Genomic DNA, 20546 nt, shown 5'->3' with positions numbered 1-20546 from the left:
TATAAAAACTTATTGTGTGTGATTTTCAGCCATCTTGCCTTAATAGCAGTAGGGTTTTCTAAATTGATCTGTGTGCATATGATAAGTAAATGATGCAAGAGTGAAGTACTACAAGATAGAATAAGTAATAGGGAATGAGTAGGAAGTTTGAAAGTTCAGGTATAGAGAGAACTGAGGTAATATATTAGTGTTAAAAAGTATAAAATTATAAAGTTCATGTCATTAGAGAAACAAAGTAGTGTGAAAGTTCATTGACCTTTGACCTTAATCAAATTCAACTCACATTCGAACTTGACCTGCACCTTCAAGAGATGGACCTCTTGTACGAATTAGGCAATCCTATCTCGAAGATATAAAAAGTTATTATGTGTACAACACAGCACAGTGCCAGTCACAGAAAGTTCATTGACCTTTGACTTTAATCAAATTCAACTCACATTCGAACTTGACCTGCACCTTCAAAAGATGGAACTCCTGTACGAATTTGGTGATCTCACCTCGAATCTATAGAAAGTTATTGTGTGTACAACACAGCACAGTGCCAGTCATGGAAAGTTCATTGTCACAAATACATCTGAACCTAGAAGTGTAGAAAATCAGGTCAGTTCTTTTCATGAAAGTATGCTGAATTGTTTTGAGGTTGTCAGTGAGGATAATATCAAACGCATTGTGAACAATATGTCTAATGCCACTTCTTTGTCAGATTCTCAACCTACTTGGCTTTTGAAAAAAATTGTCAATTGCAATATACCTACTCTAACCTCTATTGTAAACAGCTCATTATCATCTGGTACATTTCCAGATGGTGTTCACCAGGCTATAGTTACACCAATAATCAAGAGAAACAATCTGAATAAAGACACATTATGTAATTACAGGCCTGTTAGTAATATTTCACATATTGCTAAAGTGATAGAAAAGGTAGTATCAATTCAACTAACAGAACACGTAAATGATAATGGCTTATACGATCCAATGCAGTCAGCATATAGATCCTATTTCAGCACTGAGACAGCCCTTTTGAAATTGCAGAATGACGTTCTGTCATTTTTCGATCAGCATAAGTGTGTTTTCTTAGTCTCATTGGACCTAAGTGCAGCTTTTGACACTGTGGATCATACCATACTACTGAATCGCTTAAAATCTCGATTTCACATATCTGGTCTAGCTCTTAAATGGTTTAAGTCTTACCTGACTGGTTGGTCATCTAGGGTAAGCATAGCCGGGGAGTTGTCTGACCCGTGGGTCACTGAGTTTGGGGTACCCCAAGGGTCAGTTCTCGGGCCGATTCTGTTTAGTTTGTATATCACTCCCATCTCTGACATTATTAATAAACATGGTCTACAGTATATTTGTTATGCAGATGATATACAACTGTATTGTTCCTTTGACCCGCGCTCTTTTGAAAATATAAATGAAACACTTGCGAAAACCTCTCTTTGTATTTCAGAAATTAGTAGGTGGATGTCATCTAATTATCTCCAGCTGAATAATAGCAAAACTGAATTCATAGCTCTTTGTTCTTCTACCCGCCATCTGCAATCAATATCACATATTCAGCTTAATGTTAATGGTCAATGCATCCCCATCTCCACTAAAACTACTGTTCTTGGAGTATGCATTGATAACATGTTCACACTGTCTGCTCAAGTAAATCAGGTTGTCCGTAATTGTAATTATCATCTCAGCAATTTGTGGAGGATTCGTAGATTTATTGATCTTAAGACATGTCACCATGCTGTGCGAGCACTTATCCTTTCTCGGTTAGATTACTGTAATAGTTTATATACTGTTTTGTCAGCTAGAGATAGAAGAAAGCTTGAAGTTATACAGAATCGTGCCGCTCGTTTAATTTTTGGCTTTGGATCCCGAACTCATACTACACCCCTACTTAAGGAACTCCACTGGTTACCTCTATTCCAACGCATTCAGTTTAAAGTCTGTTTATACGTATACAAAACTCTAAATCAATTAGCACCTGAATATCTTAATAATACCATCAAATTATACACACCCACTCGTAATCTTCGTTCAATCACTGACACATGTAGACTTTGCATTCCCTTGTCGAAACTCTCCTCTGCCGAAAAACGGTTTGCCGTAGCAGCTGCCAAGACTTGGAATGCTATCCCTCTTTCAATAAGAAATGTTTCCAGTGTTCTTGGCTTCAAATCATCCCTTAAGACATACCTTTTTCCTCAATAATTAATATTTTTCCTTTTTATCTTGAATATTGTATTGTAATCATTGCAAATATTAAATGTTTCATACTTTTGTACGCGCTATGGTACTTTTTGTTTTTAGCGCCTCTAAATACCCATTATTATTATTCAAATTCGACTCATATTCGGACTTGACCTGTGCCTTCTTTGGTGATCCCACCTTGAAGATATAGAAAGTTATTATGTGTACAACATAGCACAGTGCCAGTCATGGAAAGTTCATTGACCTTTGACCTTATTCAAATTCGACTCATATTTGAACTTGACCTGTGCCTTCAGGAGATGGACCTCTGGTATGAATTTGGTGATCCCACCTCGAAGCTATAGAAAGTTATTATGTGTACAACACAATTGTTGACGACGACGACGCCGGAAATAGTGATACCTATGTCTCGCTCCGCTACGCAGGCGAGACAAAAATTGGAAACAATCAATTACCAGATCAATTAAAGTAAAAATAACGCTGTAGTAAGGGTAAGGCTCGCAATCCAAATCAATGACATGGTTCGATGTCATATCAGCATATACGGTATAATTCGATAAACCGAAGTTTACACAGTAATTATTGTAATCATTGAAAATGATGTGAAGATTTGCTGAAACAGCGAAATTTAGATAAGATAGGGCAGCGCCCTGATGAAGAAACAGTATAGGGCAGCGCCCTTATGACCTCCTGCCCAAGTCAGCATGACTCGCATGTCTTGTATCACAGACTGCCATGATAGCCGCCGCTTTTACTCAACTCCAGGTGGCTTTCCATGCCTGCTCCCCAACGGAGAGCAGGGGCCCGTTGCATAAAACCTTTTGCCTGATAAAACTCATATCGTTTTTACCGGAGTTTTTGCCCTGTGTTAAAGTTAATGTCAGAAATCAAGACTAACCTTAGCTTTCAGTTTTAACCAGAGTTTTCTCAGGTAAAAAGTTTTATGCAACAGGCTGCAGGGCTGAAGGAGAAGGTAGGCTTACGTCTCCTCAAGACTCACCATGAAGATAAATGGGACTTTTCGCAATCCTCACGGACGCTAATATTAGGGTCCGCTAACACAAAAGTTAACGCTTGATCATACACTTGATTTTTAAGGTTGATTGTACATTATAGTCAATACAATCGAACGTAGAAAACTGCTCTACAATCAATGCTAAGCTTTGTGTTACAAGGGGGTTACAGTCCGTACAGATCTGCTTTTCGTGTGCAAAATCCTCGAAATGCAGGACCTAAATTAGATTATGACATGGATAAGAAAGTGGTTTTTCAAACAAATCTAGGAAATACTGAGTGAGGAAAAATTTACTGAATGAAGGCTTGGATATAGATCATTACAGTCCATCGAATCGATATTGCATTTAATGTGGATTATTGATGGATCACTGGCAATTGATTTCATGGGTTAGATCAACCTCTCTAGCCGAAACCATTTCTGTACACACCATATGCAATGATACGTTTGGACGGGTTTCTTTTGTTCTATTGTTTACTCCTACACAAACGATATGCCTCTAGCACACGATGTAATTGGCATTATGTTTTACTTTCCCCAGAAATGGGGGATTAGATTCAAATTCGGGGGTGGGGACCACTTCCATCGATGAGTGGATACCAGGCACGACCATGGGGTTTCGAAAATTATCCTAAACAAGGGAAGCCATTCTTTTCCAGATGAAAATGCATCTCTTAACAAGTATTTGGCTTGTGAAACCCTACAAGTATTGGATATATATTCCCTTTTCCAGCATTTTAAACATCGTTTTGACACCCTTATAACGTTACATAGGCCTATACGTAACGTACTTGCCTACTCTGTCCCCTTTTACGCGTGGTCGCTCTAAGTATCCACTAATCAATGGAAGTGGGCCCAACGGGCGACCTCTCGAGCTCTAGGAGGAGTCAAATGTGGCTTTGGAAAGTCGTCCTCAATCGGATATATCGCTGTTACCATAGTAGCAACCAGAATTTTGCACACGAAACGCATATTGAATGTTTCCGTTGCAGATGCGAAACGAAAAAAAAATCTCATGTCACACAATTTGCATTGCAGGACAGAGTTTTACGACCATGATGACGGGCCCAAAAAGTCTCTTCCAAAATCAACTACCGTCGTAAATAAGCGTGCGCGTCCTCAAACGAGAGGTCGGGACTGATGTGTAGACACTGCCGTCACACTTGGAGAAGATGGTTCTTCTTCATTGGGTAGGGCCTTTTATAAACAACTGCTATTTTGTGAAATTTTGATTGCTTTGAATTCCATTGTGTGAATATCACTGCCTAACACCTGGGAAACGCTATCCTCTGAAGACTTATGAATGTTACGTAATAGAATTTTGGTCAAATGACCTTATTGTGATGGGCAAATTTCAAAGCAAGATATTGCGTAAGCATGCCTTACATAGCAGGATGAAGAAAATTAATAGACCAGGGCTCCGTAACACAAAGATTTGCGATGAATAGTAAATATGAAAGAACACTTCTGGTTTTTGCGACGAATGTGCGTGTAACATTGATCTTGCTTGGTCAGTTCATTTAGCGATTGATCGCTAATCTTTGTATTACGGAACCCGGGTGACTAGAATGGCACATGATTGAACGCTCTATGACGGTATTTGTTGCATTTCTACTTTGAATGCATATTTATAGTACATATATGTTTTACAATGTACTTGGCAAATTGTGAAATACTATTTGTCTGCTGCTTTGTTGGGAAAACAAAAATGCTTCTTTTTCAACGATCCGTCAAATAGGTAGTTATTAAGCGTGTTTTCAGGCAACGTTTTCTCGACCATGCGTCAATCATATTTTACGCATGATTTCTCACATAAAAGAAGAAAAGATTGATATTTCAACCATGATCTTTGTTTTCCAAATAGACAGCATTAAAAGCTTCCAAAACTTATTTTAAGTCGCAATTAGCTCGTGCAAATGAAAATTTGGTAACACAACTTTCCATTGTTCCAACTCGTTATTAACGTTGTACGGGCTTTAAATGAAAGAAGAGAAGCATACTTTCCGTTCATATACATTTCATGAAACAAATTTCCTGAAACGAAATACACTGAATCTCGGTTTCGTTTTTCTGGGACGCACTGTATATTCCTGATTAGCAACAATTTATAAATACATAGATAATTTGTTTTCTATCATTGTTTATATTTGTCTAACAACAGGTAATTCAAATGGATGTCGATCGCTATTGAAAGTCTCAAAACGCGATGGCAAAAACTACGGAGCATCTTTTTCAACTTCTTTGGAATACCATTGCAATCACGTTACCAAAACGTTTTCTCTACATTCATATTCTTTTGGGTTTTGTTTTTGTATTTTCTTGTAATTCCTCTTTAAAAGGTCCCGGATGGATATAAAGCTCCGTTACCAGGGGAGCAGTTCTTTGTGAGATGGCATTCAGGAGGATTAAAGATATCCTGTAAAGCAAACAACATCATAAACAAATCTGAGGTAACATGCTTTTGAGAAAAAGATATCCTCAAAATAGATTTTTTTTGGTAACTACATGTTCTTTCATTTGCCTCTTTAAGACCCCATGTTTTCAAACTGTGATGATACAGACCATTTTGGTTAAACATTTTCAATGAGTGCATGTTTTTATATGTTTAGCATGTTTTTTTTAAGCCAAAACTAAATGGAAAAATACGATAGACATGGTGAGTCAATAAAATGAAATATTTTTGCACATTGTACGCATATTAATTTCGTGTTGTCGGCACTCATTTGACGGATTGATTAATTATTTTTTTTTTGCATTTTTAGCAATTTGATATAGGTTTTCCCGTCCAATTTCGCACTTAGTGCAAGCAAAAGTAAAGATAGGTCATTGAATTTCGCACATAGTGCATGATAAAGTATGAATAAAGGTCATTCAATTTATTAGATAGGGCAGCCAAAATCACCAGTCGGCATTCAAATTCGCTATAGTGCAACCAAAATGGCCATTTGGCATTCATGATCGATTTAGAGCAACCAAATCCGCCACTCGGCGTACGAATTTGTACATAGTGCAACCAAGTTCGCCCGTGAAACCCCTCGAGCTATGTTAGGGCATTCAATTTCGCCATTGTGCATCCAATTATACAATTTGTGCATGAAATTTATCACACGTAATTTTTTCTATTTGTTTTATAACTTTCTCATGTTTATATTTTCTTCCATTTTATGAGCTTACTATGTCCATATTAAGTCAGCGAAACAATAAATAAATATCGGATGGCTGAATATTTTTTTTTCATTTGCACCATCTCTTCGATATATGCATTGACTAGAGACATAATCATAGAATGTATACAATATCATGATTTTCTTCTTTCATATTTACGTTTAATATTCTTTTTATCTTGCATCTATTTCATATGACTTTAATCTTTTGAAACAATAATATTTTCATTATAACTTTGACATTGACTACGGGTTTCTTCCCTTATACAGTGCGCATCAAACTTTGAAAAAGCCTTGAGAATTGAAAAAATATACATGTGGGTAATTTTTCACATGTAATCTTGGGTTTGGGTCTCATCTATCCAATAAAAGTTAAAGTTTTGACAGAATGTTACACTTGAGTGAGCACTGTCCATTTTCGTAAAGCTCGCAGAAATCTGTTTGCGCAGAAATCCTTTTCACGTTGTGTCAAGGGGAAAGGGCGAAATCAAACTTACCCTGCGAAACATTTCTTACACATTTTCCCTGCATCTTTAGTCAATTGAAATAAAAACGGATATATTCAAGCATTAGTAAGCACAACATTTACCCTTTTTGTGCCAGCTGGATCTGAGGACATAACTGAATCTGAACAAAAGTTTATATCAGACATCTCCAGCTTTTTTCACTAAGTTTCTATCATTTAAAGTGGGTTTATATTTCGTTTTTCATTTAATTCTTGTTTCTCCACACTTTTCCCAAGCTTGACAATGATTAACAAAAGGAAAATCAAGTCTAAACCATTTCATGTAAATCACAGTTCAGTGTAAAGCAAATATCGTCACGATTGCCTCGGTGTGGGGGAGTGGGATGGGGTGCAATGCTCTCTTCGAAGTGTTTTGGGCAAGGAAACAAGTTTTGAAAAGGTAAAAGATATCTTCAAATCAATTTTACTAGCTAAATTCTATGTGTTCTTCATGATTAAGGTCTACTTTTATTCGCATTTATATTTCAAAGTTCTGCGCAAAAAGTGATGCTCACTCAAGCGGATTTATATTTCGACAGTTACATGTATATCGTCATTTTGCTTAAATGGATCTTACCAATGCTAAAATGTGGAAAAATCTTCAGGATATTGCAAATGTATGATTATACAGGATTTTTTCTAAGTGTAAACTTTTTCGATACGCACTGTATAATTATTTTTGAACCTGTTATATTCTTTAAAACACCATTATAACTAAATGTATATACTTAACATCACAAAATAACTTCCTAAATTAGCAGGCCACTGCTTCTATGTAATTTACATTATTTTTTACAAGCATCTGTAAAGAATAATGTACATTGTCCAGTGCAGTTTTATGAATGGTAACTGGTGGCACACATACTGCAGGTTGGGAAAAACAAGTTAATAATTTTTGAATATGTATTACAAGTCATGTAAATACAGTGCTAAATTGAATGCACTAGTTATGAACATGGATACCAAATAGCGAAATTGAACGCTCTGTCTTCAGTCACGTGACCTCCGGTGTTAACTTGAGGCACTATGGCGAATCTGATTGATGTTTTTAGACTTTTGGTTGCCTTAAGCTACACTGAATAACCATTATGAATTTTTGGCGGCCCTATGGCGATTTTGAATGACTAGTTTGAATTCTTGGTTGCTCTTTCGCGACATTGAATAAACTATCTTGCATGCACTAAGAGCGAAATTGAGCGGGAAAACCTATACTAAATTAGTATAGTTTTCCCGCTCAATTTCGCACTTAGTGCATGCAAGAGTAAACATTGTTCGTTCAATTTCGCTAAAGAGCAACCAAGAATTCAAACTAGTCAATGCATATATCGAAGAGATGGTGCAAATGACAAGAAAATATACATTAAGAACAATAAAAAAAAACTACAAAGATAAAAAAATATGAATTAAAACAGGGAAATATCAGGAAATTTTCCCTCTTTTAATTCATATGCCTTTAGCCATCCGATATTTTTTCTTGCTGACTTTATATGGACATAGCAAGCTCATAAAATGGAAGAAAATATAAACATGAGAATGTTATAAAACAAATAGAAAAAAATACGTGTGCGAAATTGCATGCACAAATTGTATAATTGGGTGCACAATGGCGAAATTGAATGCCCTTACATAGCTCGAGGGGGTTTCACGGGCAAACTTGGTTGCACTATGTACAAATTCGTATGCTGTGTGGCGGATTTGGTTGCACTATAGCGAATTTGAATGCCGACTGGTGATTTTGGCTGCCCTATCTAATAAATTGAATGACCTATTTATACTTTCTCATGCACAATGTGCGAAATTGAATGACCTATCTTTACTTTTGCATGCACTAAGTGCGAAATTGGACAGGAAAACCTATATTAAATTGCTAGAAATGCAAAAAAATAAATAAATCAACCAATCTGTCCGTTACGATCTCAGGTCATTACCAATTGTCATTTGTCATACTTCTTCAACATTATTAGTGCATTTTGGCCTACAGTGTTAGCAACTGCTAGGTTTCATTCCAAAGATTGGAGTAGATAATGATATTTGACTTGCAAGTTGCAAGTTTCAGTAGAGCAAGACCAAAATAAGTTGTTGTGTGGGTAACTTTGCAAACAGTAGCAAAGGTATAAGAACTGTGATTTATACCTCCTGAACCACACAAACGTACTTTCTCACTTTTTGAATAGCGTATGAATTGACAAAAAATTAAATTAATATGTAATAATATATACTAATAAATAATTTTGATACAATGTCACCAAAACGATGATAAATCAAACCAGATTCGTTTTTTTTTTTTTTTTTTTTTTGGGGGGGTCTCTCATCCAGTTATTAAACGCTTTCCAATCGCTGTCGTTCTATGCAGGTTCGAATTCAACCTTTCCGCTATTTTGACCGATTTTGATCCTTCATTTGTTCATCAATTTAATTTTGTTTCCTTTATCTGAAAATATGCCCATTTATGCATATATTTCAGAACTCACAAAAATACCTATTTGTTGACTGACTTGGATTTTTTTGTTCTATCTGAGAACTACATGAGGTTCACCAAAGTTCTACACAGAATTTAGAAATTTTGACCAGAATATTATTTATGCTAACTTATACAAATTTTTTTCCGAAATCACAAAAATGCTTGTTCTATGTCATTTCTTCATCAATTTCGATTTTGCTTCCTCAATTTATGTAACCAATATAATTCACTCCAGTGTCAACTGGGCTTACAAATCCACTGTTATAATTATTACTGTATTTTCTTATTAAATTGATTATAAAACCGACGATTTGAATAGAGAACAAAGTGTTGTTAAAATGTGTCATGTTTGTCATATCATTTGGGAGATTATGAAATGCAAAAAGTGATTTTTTTTCTCTAATACTGTGATTTTTATGATTATATTTCCAGACTATCGAAGAAAGTGATTTTCGCTACCTTACTCAGCGCCAGAAAACGTTTGTGATAGATACAAGAAATGTCACCGAGAATACAAAAATCATTCTAGATTTCACCTTCCAACAGAATACAACAATGAGACTTGACACTGTGATGCGGTTAGGAGGTAATAAGTGCTATTGATATATTCATATCGTTCGTTGTAAAAGGTCTGTGGCAAATTTCTCTCTTGTTTCATGAGGATTTGATGTTGGATGATAAACATGGTGGAGGCACAAAATATAATGCACAGTTATATTATTATGCAAATAGTTCAGGCGCCGGGGAGTCGGGGAAGTGGGGGGGGGGGTCACCCATGCGCGGATCCATGGGGAGGGCCAAGCCGGCCTCCCCCTGCTCAAATAAAAGAGAGAGAAAGGCAAATTGAGGAAAGAAGAGAAGAAAAACAGAGAGGAAGGGGAGGAAAAGAAGAAAAGAGAGAGAGGAAGAGGGGGAAAGAAAGAGAGAAGGAAAAAAGGATAAGAGGGAAGGAAGGGGAAATGGAAAGAGGAAAAGAGAAAGGTAAAAGAGGAAAAGGGAAAAGGGAGAGGGAATAGGAAAGAGAGAGGGAAATAACTGTTAAAAATGAGCGGAAGCGCCCTTTTGATGTTCGAACTAGGGGGCACCGAATTGATGTTCAATCCAGCGGGCGCGAAATTGATGTCCGAAGTAGGGGCGCCGAATTGATGTTCGACATAGGGGGGCATCAAATTGATGTTCGAACTAGGGGGTATCGAATTGTTGAAAATAGGGGACGGTGAACTTGGGGGGGGGGTTCTAAAGTGATGTACAAACTAGGGGGTGCGCCGCATTGATGTCCGACACAGGGGCGCCGAACTTGAAGTTCGACATAGGGGGAAGAAATTGAAGTTTGACATAGGGGCGCTGAATTGATATCCGACATAGGGGGCGCCGAATTGATGTTCGACGTAGGGGGTGCCGAATTGATGTCCGACATAGAGGGAAGCCGAATTCATATCCGACATAGGGGGCGCCGAATTGAAGTTTGACATATAGGGGCCCTGAATTTATCTTCAACCTGGAATTGATGTTCTATCTACGGGCGCAGATATAGGGAGGACCGAATTGAAGTTCGAATTAGGGGGGCGCCGAATTTATGTTCGAACTAGGGGGTATCGAATTGTTCAAAATAGGGGGCGGTGAATTGATGTTCGAACTGGGGGAGGGGCTGTATAGTGATGTACAAACTAGGGGGTGCGCCGAATGGACGTTCGACCTAGGGGCGCAGAATTGATGTTCGACACAGGGGTGCAGAATTGATGTTCGACATAGGGGACGGCGAATTGAAGTTCGACATAGAGGGAAGCCGAATCAATATCCGACCGGGGGGGGGGACACTGAATTGATGTTTTACTTAGGGCACCGAATGGATGTTTGACATAGGGGCGCCGAATTGATATTCAATCTTGGGAGGCGCGGAATTGATGTTCTATTTACGGGCGCTGATATAGGGGGCGCCGAATTGAAGTTCGACAAAGAGGGAGCTGAATTGATGCTAGCGCATTAACTTTATCTCAAATCTAGACCTTTCAAATGCCTAATGCCGACTAAACGACTAAATGCCATGGATAACTTCGAACTGGATAATTCCGAACTTTACGTTTAATTAGGCTGGACCAATTAGCTTGGTAGCCTTTAAAAGGTATAGTCCGTATACAGAACTAGTCCTAGATCTAAATAAATTTCTGTATCAGCATGGAACATATTCTAACGTCAGGCACAGACAGTGAGCAGGACATGCACGTAAACTGTCTAGGCCAATGTTTATCGGACGGCTCTGCATTATACTACTGCAGTCGCGGAGTAAACTCCCCCCGAAACCTTGATCCCCTTCTTGATCAACAACTATAATAGATCGACCTGCATTTTCTTTACCAATTATTAAGTTTTTGATTTCCCGTGCTCCAAATCGGTAATTGTGTATCAAGATCTAGTTTTATATACGGACTAGACCTATTAAATCAAGGCGACCAAGCTCATTGGTCTAACGTAAGTAAACGTAAAGTTCGGATCGAAGTAACCGATTCTAAGTTAACCATAGCATTAGTCAGTCGTGTTACAACCAATAATCCCGAACTTTCGTTGGAGAACGCGAACGCTTATTCACGACGGTAGTTGGTTTTGGAAGAGACTTTTGGGTCCGTCGTCATGGTCGTAAAACTCTGTCCTGCAGTCCAAATTGTGTGACATGAGATTTTTTCGTTTCACATCTGGAACGGAAACATTAAATCTGCGTTTCGTGTGCAAAATTCTGGTTGCTACTAGTATTATGGTAATAGCGATATGTCCGATTTAGGACGACTTTCCAGAGCTACATTTGGTTCCTCCCAGAGCTCGAGAGGCAGCCCGGGGGGGGGGGGGGTTGCAACTTCCATTGAAGAGTGGATACCAAGTACGTTACGTATAGGTCTATGTAAGGTTATAAGGGTGTCAAAAATGATGTTTAAAATACTGTAAAGGAGGATATGTTTTCAATACTTGTAGGGTTTCACTAGCTAAATACTTGTTAAGAGATGCATTTTCATAATCTGGAAAAGACTTGCTTCCCTTGTTTAGGGTGCTTTTTGAAACCCCATGGTCGCGCCTGGGATCCACTTATTAACCGAAGTGGTCCCCCCGGGAATTAGAATCTAATCCCCATTTCTGGGGAAATAAAACATAATGCCCATTACATTGTGTGCTAGAGACATATCGTTTGTGTAGTAGGAGTAAGCAAAAGAAAAACCCCGCAAATTTGGCTGTTGTTCAGACGCGTTAATTTGGCACGTTTATATGGTGGCCCTGAAGGAACATCGCATATAGAACAAATCGCGAATATTCAAGACGAAATTCGCGACGAAATTCACGACGTCGTGAATTTCGTCGCCAATTTCGTCGTCAATTTGAATATTCACGACGAAATTCGCGACATCGTGAATTTCGTCGCCAATTTCGTCGTGAATTTGTTTTGCCTGCCTGGGCGGTATGCGGGGTGAAACCAATTCGCCTGCTGCAAATTCGTCCACTCACAACAGGGTCTACATTCATTTAGTAAATTGCAAATCTGTCCAAGTTAACTCTTGCCTAATATAACAACCATGGTCCAATAACTATTTGGTCCAGTCATCACTTCGTCTTATCACCAGTTCGTCTTTGACCATTTCGTCTCATAACTAGTTGGTCTAATATCAATTTTATTTTCCTTAATTTCGCCCAATTAACACTTGGCATTAGACCACTTGAAAATAAACCATTTAAACGACAGAACGATGTCCACTGCTATCCATATGCATAAAGGCGGATCCAGGGGGAGGGGGGGACGAGGGGCCGCCCCCCCCCCCTGGCGAAAAAGGAAAAACAGGAAAGAAAGAAAAAAAGAGGGAAAAGAGAATAGAGAAAAGGAAGAGGAGACGCGAGTGAATAAAATAGTATGAGGGAAGACATGGAAATAAAAAGAATCTTCATGTCACTATATAAATTTTCCACTCGCGCTTCGCGCTTGCATCAATTGTTTAGTTACATAGCTATCCTGTTTACGATCACAAAAATTGATTAAAAATTTCCATTGTTTATAATAAGTAGAAATGTCAAAAGTTTTTAGCTCGCTCTTCGCGCTCACATCAATTGTTTATTATATACCTATTCCGTTTAAGTTATTTTTGTCATTTTTTAGGTAAAAATGTAAAAAAAATCAGCTCGCGCATCGCGCTCGCATTATTTGATTTTTAAAATATACAACGTCTTCATGACTAACTGCATGCACATCTTTTTTTAGGAAAACAAACATTGCCAAGAATGTTAAAATTTTGGGGAAAAAAACATATTAAGATTTCCAAAATAATTATCTCTCGCATCGCGCTCACATTATATAAATAAGGATTATGATATTATATATTTATGTTGATTTATAAGAATAAAGCTAAGAAGACTCCCTCTTCACAGAAACCAAAAATCATCTTCGAGCGGCCGATCGGGGAAAATATGACTGAAAAATGACCCCCCCCCCCTTATTGGCGAAGGCTGTTTTGCGTTCATTACTATCACTGTAGCACACATACACACGACTGCTCTCTCTGCTGCATGGTCAAGGAACATGAAACATGTGGTACCACGCAGGGTCCAGGGTATTATATAACTCTCTACACGGTGGTGAGGGGTAACCATGGGAACAGATTAGATAGGGTAGGGGATGGAATGTGCTGACCCAGGGAAGTCTGCAACTGGGAAATGATGACATGGAATGATTATATGCCAATGCATGGAGGCCTATACAAACACAATAGGCTGGATCCGCCCCTGGAACACCTATAGGCAATGCGAGCGCGAGCGAAAATTTGATATAGTGACATGAAAGATTCTTTTTATTTCCATGTCTTCCCCTCATCTTATTTTTTTCACTCGTCTTCCTCCTCTCTTTTTTCTCTTCTCTTTTCCCTCTTTTTAATTCTTTATTTCTTTCTTCCCCTTTTCTTTTTTTTTTGCTCCGACAATAGGGGGGGAGGGGGGCCCCTCGGCCCCCTCCCCCTGGATCCGCCTATGCGTATGGATAGCAGTGGACATCGTTCTGTCGTTTAAATGGTTTATTTTCAAGTGGTCTAATGCCAACTCGTCTGCTATCATTTGGTCTACCATCAGTTCGTCCACTATCCACATTGAACTGCCATTTGGTCTAATAACCAAGTTGGTCCAATTGCCATTTATTCCACATGCCATTTGGTCTAATTGAATTATAAGTGTTAATTGGGCGAAATTAAGGAAAATAAAATTGATATTAGACCAACTAGTTATGAGACGAAATGGTCATAGACGAACTGGTGATAAGACGAAGTGATGACTGGACCAAATGGTTATTGGACCATGGTTGTTAGGCAAAAAGTTAATAGACAGAATTGCATTAGACTAAATGAATGTAGACCCTGTTGTGAGTGGACGAATTAGCAGCAGGCGAATTGGTTTCAACCCGCGCATACCGCCCAGGCAAGCAAAACAAATTCACGACGAAATTGGCGACGAAATTCACGACGTCGTGAATTTCGTCGTGAATGATTCGCGACGAAATTGGCGACGAAATTCACGATGTCGTAAATTTCGTCGCCAATTTCGTCGTGAATATTCAAATTGACGACGAAATTCACGACGAAATTGGCGACGTCGTGAATTTCGTCGCCAATTTCGTCGTGAATATTCCACTGATCTGTCCTTTATGCGATGCCATGCGACGTCCCTTCAGGGCCACCATACGTTTAGGCCTATTGCCTATGCCGTGTACATATCAGCGCATGCGAAATTGTTTCGGCTAGGGACATGGGAGAGGTGATCTGACCATCAATTGGAATCAATTGCCAGTGATCCACCAATAATCCACATTTAGTGCAATATCGATTCGATGGACTGTAATGATCTATATCTAAGCCTTAATTCAGTAACTTTTTCCTCACTCCATATGTACTAGATTTGTTTGAAAAACCACTTTCTTATCCATGTCATAATCTATTGTAGGCCCTGAATTTCGAATATCTCCAAACCAGCTGTCATAGTAGAGGCTCGCTGCCGGCTCAGGAGGCATATACGATGATGACCATCAGTCGTAATGTACATGCATGTATGGTGCGGGTGTCACGGGAAAGAATTGCACACGAAAAGCAAATCTGTAGGGCCTGTAACCCCCCCCCCCCTGTAACACAAAGCTTAGCATTGATTGTAGAGCAATTTTCTACGTTTGATTCTATTGACTATAATGTACAATCAATCTTAAAAATCAAGTGTATGATTAAGCGTTAACTTTTGTGTTAGAGGACCCTAATATTAGCGTCCATGAAGATTGCGAAAGGTGGCTATTATAAATTATGGCGCCATCATGTAGTAAGGTTTTCACTGCACAAAATCCTGAAATGGGGTTGATTTTTACATCTATTGTCTAAGAATAATGATATAAATTACATGTGATGTATTCCTCCGTTATTGGACTGTATAACAAGACATATGTATTTCATTTTGTAATCTTTTTGTCTTAATTCTAGTTCCAAATTTTTTTCGTGAAGGTCGCCCCCATGCAGTAAAAGTGGAAAAAACCTTGACATCACATCATCATCAAATATTAATTCTTGTACACCTCAGACAACTTAAGAATATAATTGGTGAAACAAAGTGAGAAATAAGGTTGAAAACAATGGATAATCCTATTGGGCTTGGTACAGACCAAAAGGACTCCCCACGAAGGGAAGGAGGGGTCTAAAAAATTTAACCCAATCATTTTTGTCTCACCTGCATAGCAGAGTGAGACTATAGGCGCCACTTTTCCGATGGCGACGGCGGCGGCGTTGGCGTCAACATCAAATCTTAACCTGAGGTTAAGTTTTTGAAATGACATCATAACTTAGAAAGTATATGGACCTAGTTCATAAAACTTGGCCAAAAGGTTAATCAAGTATTACTGAACATCCTATTAGAGTTTCATGTCACATGACCAAGGTCAAAGGTCATTTAGGGTCAATGAACTTAGACCATGTTGGGGGAATCAACATCAAAATCTTAACCTGAAGTTAAGTTTTTGAAATGTCATCATAACTTAGAAAATATATGGACCTAGTTCATTAAACTTGGACATAAGGTCAATCATGTATCACCAAACATCCTGCGTGAGTTTAATGTCACATGAATAAGGTCAAAGGTCATTTAGGGTCAATGAACTTTGGCCGATTTGGGGGTATCTGTTGAATTACAATCAAAACTTTAAAAGTTTTTGGATCTGATTCATGAAACTTGGATATAATAGTAATCAAGTATCACTGAACATCCTGTGCAAGTTTCAGGTCACATGATCAAGGTCAAAGGCCATTTAGGGTCAATGAACTTAGGCCGAATTGGGGGTATTTGTTGAATTACCATCATAACTTTGAAAGTATGTTGGTCTAGTTCATAAATCTTGGACATAAGAGTAATCACGTATCACTGAACATACTGTGCGCATTTTAGGTCACATAACCAAGGTCAAAGGTCAATGAACTTTGGCCATAATTGGGGTTATTTGTTGAATTACCATCCTATCTCTGTAAGTGTATTGGTCTAGTTCATAAAACGTGGAAATAAGAGTAACCAAGTGTCACTGAACATCTTGTGCGAGTTATAGTAGATTTCAAAGTCAGCACTGCTGCTATGTTGAATCGCGTGATGCAGGTGAGACGGCCAGAGGCATTCCACTTGTTTACCCAAGGTGTGCCTCTCCACCATCTTGAAAGTGAGGACCTTTTTTCCCTTTTCCCTGTTTTTTGCTTGTCCAATATTCATCTGGAAAGTGTATTGTAAAATCCTGGCCCAGTCCCTTTTTGATATATATTTCCATCTTTATGTCTTGTATTTCTTTCTTTTAAATGCTAAAGATGTCAGACAAACAACTGCAAAAACTTCAAGAGCATCAACTTCAACAGGAGCAGTAGACATGTCAGTATCACCACAATATGTAAACAAATCAATACTTAGTTTGTTGACAAATTGGGGATGTGACCAGATTGTTTGTATCTCTGAAGATCTCTCTGTCTTTACTCTGTTAGAATATAATGGATTAAGAAAATATAAACCTATATTGATCATCGGATATCATACTCTGGAATATTAAGATAAAGAAATTAGAGTTGTATGTATTTTTAAATAAAAAATCAGTAGATTTCTCTGGAAAAGGTAATTTACTATAAAACAATCAAAGACACACTTTATAAAGTATTTTAGAATATTAGTTTTCAGATGTGCTGCTACTTTGGTTTACAGCTTTATGCAGCACATACCAAAAATTCTCTTCCACATGTTCTAGTCTATTAATCTGTTCGTTTCCCCATTTGTTTTGATAAACTGTGAAGATAGTGATGAACGATGCATGTCATGCATGAAAAATGTTTTTCTGACCTTTGGTCAGGTGCTGTATGCATACATGTATTGCCAGTAGTTAAACTAATGTGATTATTATAAACATTTTTAGAAGGGATTTTGTTAGACTTTGTGTCACTTTAGAGGGGATGAAACGTTTTCTTCCATAAAGTTAATAAATAATAATGAGAAAATTGAGGGATGGGGACTCGTCCCCCTGCCCAAGGTATCAACACCCAGAAGAAGAAAATTCTGCCTGACAGTTTACCTCCAAGTGAAGTAAACTGGATAGTATTTGGAATAGGTGATCATTTTCATACTTGGTGCTGAATAATGCTATACAATAATATAAGCTCTCTTGCTATTTTTCGTTCATTTTACAGTACCATCAGTGAGAAAGAACTTTTGATGTTGTCATTGGAAATTGCACCTACTTACTACAAGAGAGTGGGCGTTTACCTGAATATCCCCATTGTAACCCTTGAAAATATCAAGGAGCATAGCCGAGATAACTGCGATGCTTTGATGACAGTATTCACAAGATGGAGAGATAAACAGCTTCCAGACACAAACATCAGGGCTCATCTTGCAGATGCTTTACAAAAGAGTGGTCTAGTGTCTCTGTCTCAGAAACTGATTCCTATAGATCAATTAGGGACAGGTGAGAATAAAAAACAAACTTATTTTAAATTCCTGCAAGGAATCACTCCACCCTGTCATTGTTTTTCTTGGGAATAATTATAGAAAAGTCTTGTTCAGATAGTTTGTTGTTGGTAGAGCTACTAATATAAAAAGAAGGATCTTCTTTATGTGAGCTGTTGTTTATCTGACTTTGTATGTAATGGCATCTATGATGACCATCTTGGTAAAAACCTATTAGATAATAGTGTTCAGCATTTCAAACGGGGGTTTTTTTTGTCTCAAACAGGTTTTTTTTTCTTTGTGAGACTATAGGCGCCGCTTTTCCGACGGTGGCGGCGGCGTCAACACCAAATCTTAACTGAAGGTTAAGTTTTTGAAATGACAGCATAACTTAGAAAGTATATGGAACTAGTTCATGAAACTTAGCCATAATGTTAATCAAGTACTACTATACATCCTGCATGATTTTCATGTCACATGACCAAGGTCAAAGGTCATTAAGGGTCAATGAACGTAGACCATGTTGGGGGAATCTACATCAAAATCTTAACCTAAGGTAAAGTTTTTGAAATGTCATCATAACTTAGAAAATATATGGACCTAGTTCATGAAACTTGTACATAAGGTTAATCACGTATCGCTGAACATCCTGCATGAGTTTCACATCACATGACCAAGGTGAAAGGGCATTTAGGGTTAATGAACTTTGGCGGAATGGGGGTATCTGTTGAATCACCTTCATAACTTTGAAAGTTTATGGATCTGATTCATGAAACTTGGACATAATAGTAATCAAGTATCACTGAACAAGGGAGACGAGGAAGAATAGTGATACTCGCATAGAAGTGCCATTTGCCCGGACAGAAACTTACAACAAGTGGAATGCCTCTGGCCGTCTCACCTGCATCACGCGGTTCAATATAGCAGCAGTGCTGACTTTGAAAACTACTCTAACTCGCACAAGATGTTCAGTGATACATGGTTACTCTTACGTCCACTTTTTATGAACTATACCAATAAACTTACAGAGATATGATGGTTATTCAACAAAAAAACAAACATGGCCAAAATTCATTGACCTTACATGACCTTTGACCTTGATCATGTGACCTGAAACTCGAACAGGATGTTCAGTGATACTTGATTACTCTTATGTCCAAGTTTCATGAATCAGATCCATAAACTTTCAAAGTTATGATGGTAATTCAACAGATACACCCAATTCGGCCAAAGTTCATTGACCTTTGACCTTGGTCATGTGACCTGAAATGCACACAGGATGTTCAGTGATACTTGATTACTCTAATGTCCAATTTTAACGAACTAGACCAATAAACTTTCAAAGTTATGATGGTAATTCAACAGATACCCCCAATTCGGCCAAAGTTCATTGACCCTAAATGACCTTTGACCTTAATCATAAGACCTGAAACTTGCACAAAATGTTCAGTGATGCTTGATTACTATTATGTCTAAGTTTCATGAATCAGATCCATAAACTTTCAAAGTTATGATGGGAATTCAACAGATACCCCCAATTCGGCCAAAGTTCATTGACCCTAAATGACCTTTGACCTTAGTCATGTGACATAAAACTCATGCAGGATGTTCAGTGATACTTGATTAACCTTATGTCCAAATTTCATGAACTAGGTCTATATAATTTCTAAGTTATGATGTCATTTCAAAAACATTTCAAAAACTTAACCTTAGGTTAAGATTTTGATGTTGATTCCTCCAACATGGTCTAAGTTCATTGACCCTAAATGACCTTTGACCTTGGTCATGTGACATGAAACTCTAAAAGGATGTTCAGTAATACTATTGATATCTTTTACCTTTTTAAGTTCTTTCCTTGCCCAAAACATTAAGAAGAGTGCCATTGCGCCCCACCCCACTCCATCGTAACGATATTTGCTTTACACTGAGCTGTGATTTACATGAAATGGCTTTTTTATAGGCTTGATTTTAATTTTGTTAATCATTGTTACTAAGTGTTAAAATTTCAATTTGAGTGCTTAAAATGTATGAGAAATGTTTCGAAGGTAAGTTAGGTTTGATTTCGCCTTATCCCCCTTGACAAAGCGTGCAAACGAGCATTTCTGCGCAAACAGATTTCTGTGAGCTTCACATAAATGGACAGTGCTACTTAAGTGTAACATTCTGTATAAAGTATCATTGCATAGATGAGACCCAAACCCCAATAATACATGTGAAAAAATACCCACATGTCGC

At 38.0% G+C, this 20546-nt stretch overlaps 1 protein-coding gene across 1 annotated transcript in view; it reads left to right on the top strand.

The window, feature by feature from the left end:
• The window catches only part of LOC121409675, an 88335-nt gene that overhangs the window by 57676 nt on the left and 10113 nt on the right, over positions 1-20546 (top strand). The window contains exons 4-7 of the mRNA XM_041601584.1: positions 5560-5670; positions 9783-9936; positions 17189-17249; positions 18053-18330. Coding sequence (XP_041457518.1) covers positions 5560-5670; positions 9783-9936; positions 17189-17249; positions 18053-18330 — 604 coding nt within the window. The remainder of the gene's footprint in view (positions 1-5559; positions 5671-9782; positions 9937-17188; positions 17250-18052; positions 18331-20546) is intronic.

Source organism: Lytechinus variegatus, chromosome 2, assembly GCF_018143015.1.
Source record: "Lytechinus variegatus isolate NC3 chromosome 2, Lvar_3.0, whole genome shotgun sequence".
Classification (NCBI taxonomy): Eukaryota; Metazoa; Echinodermata; class Echinoidea; order Temnopleuroida; family Toxopneustidae; genus Lytechinus; species Lytechinus variegatus.
The sequence above is the reverse complement of the archived record's forward strand: the minus strand, read 5'-3'. Positions and strand labels throughout refer to the sequence as shown.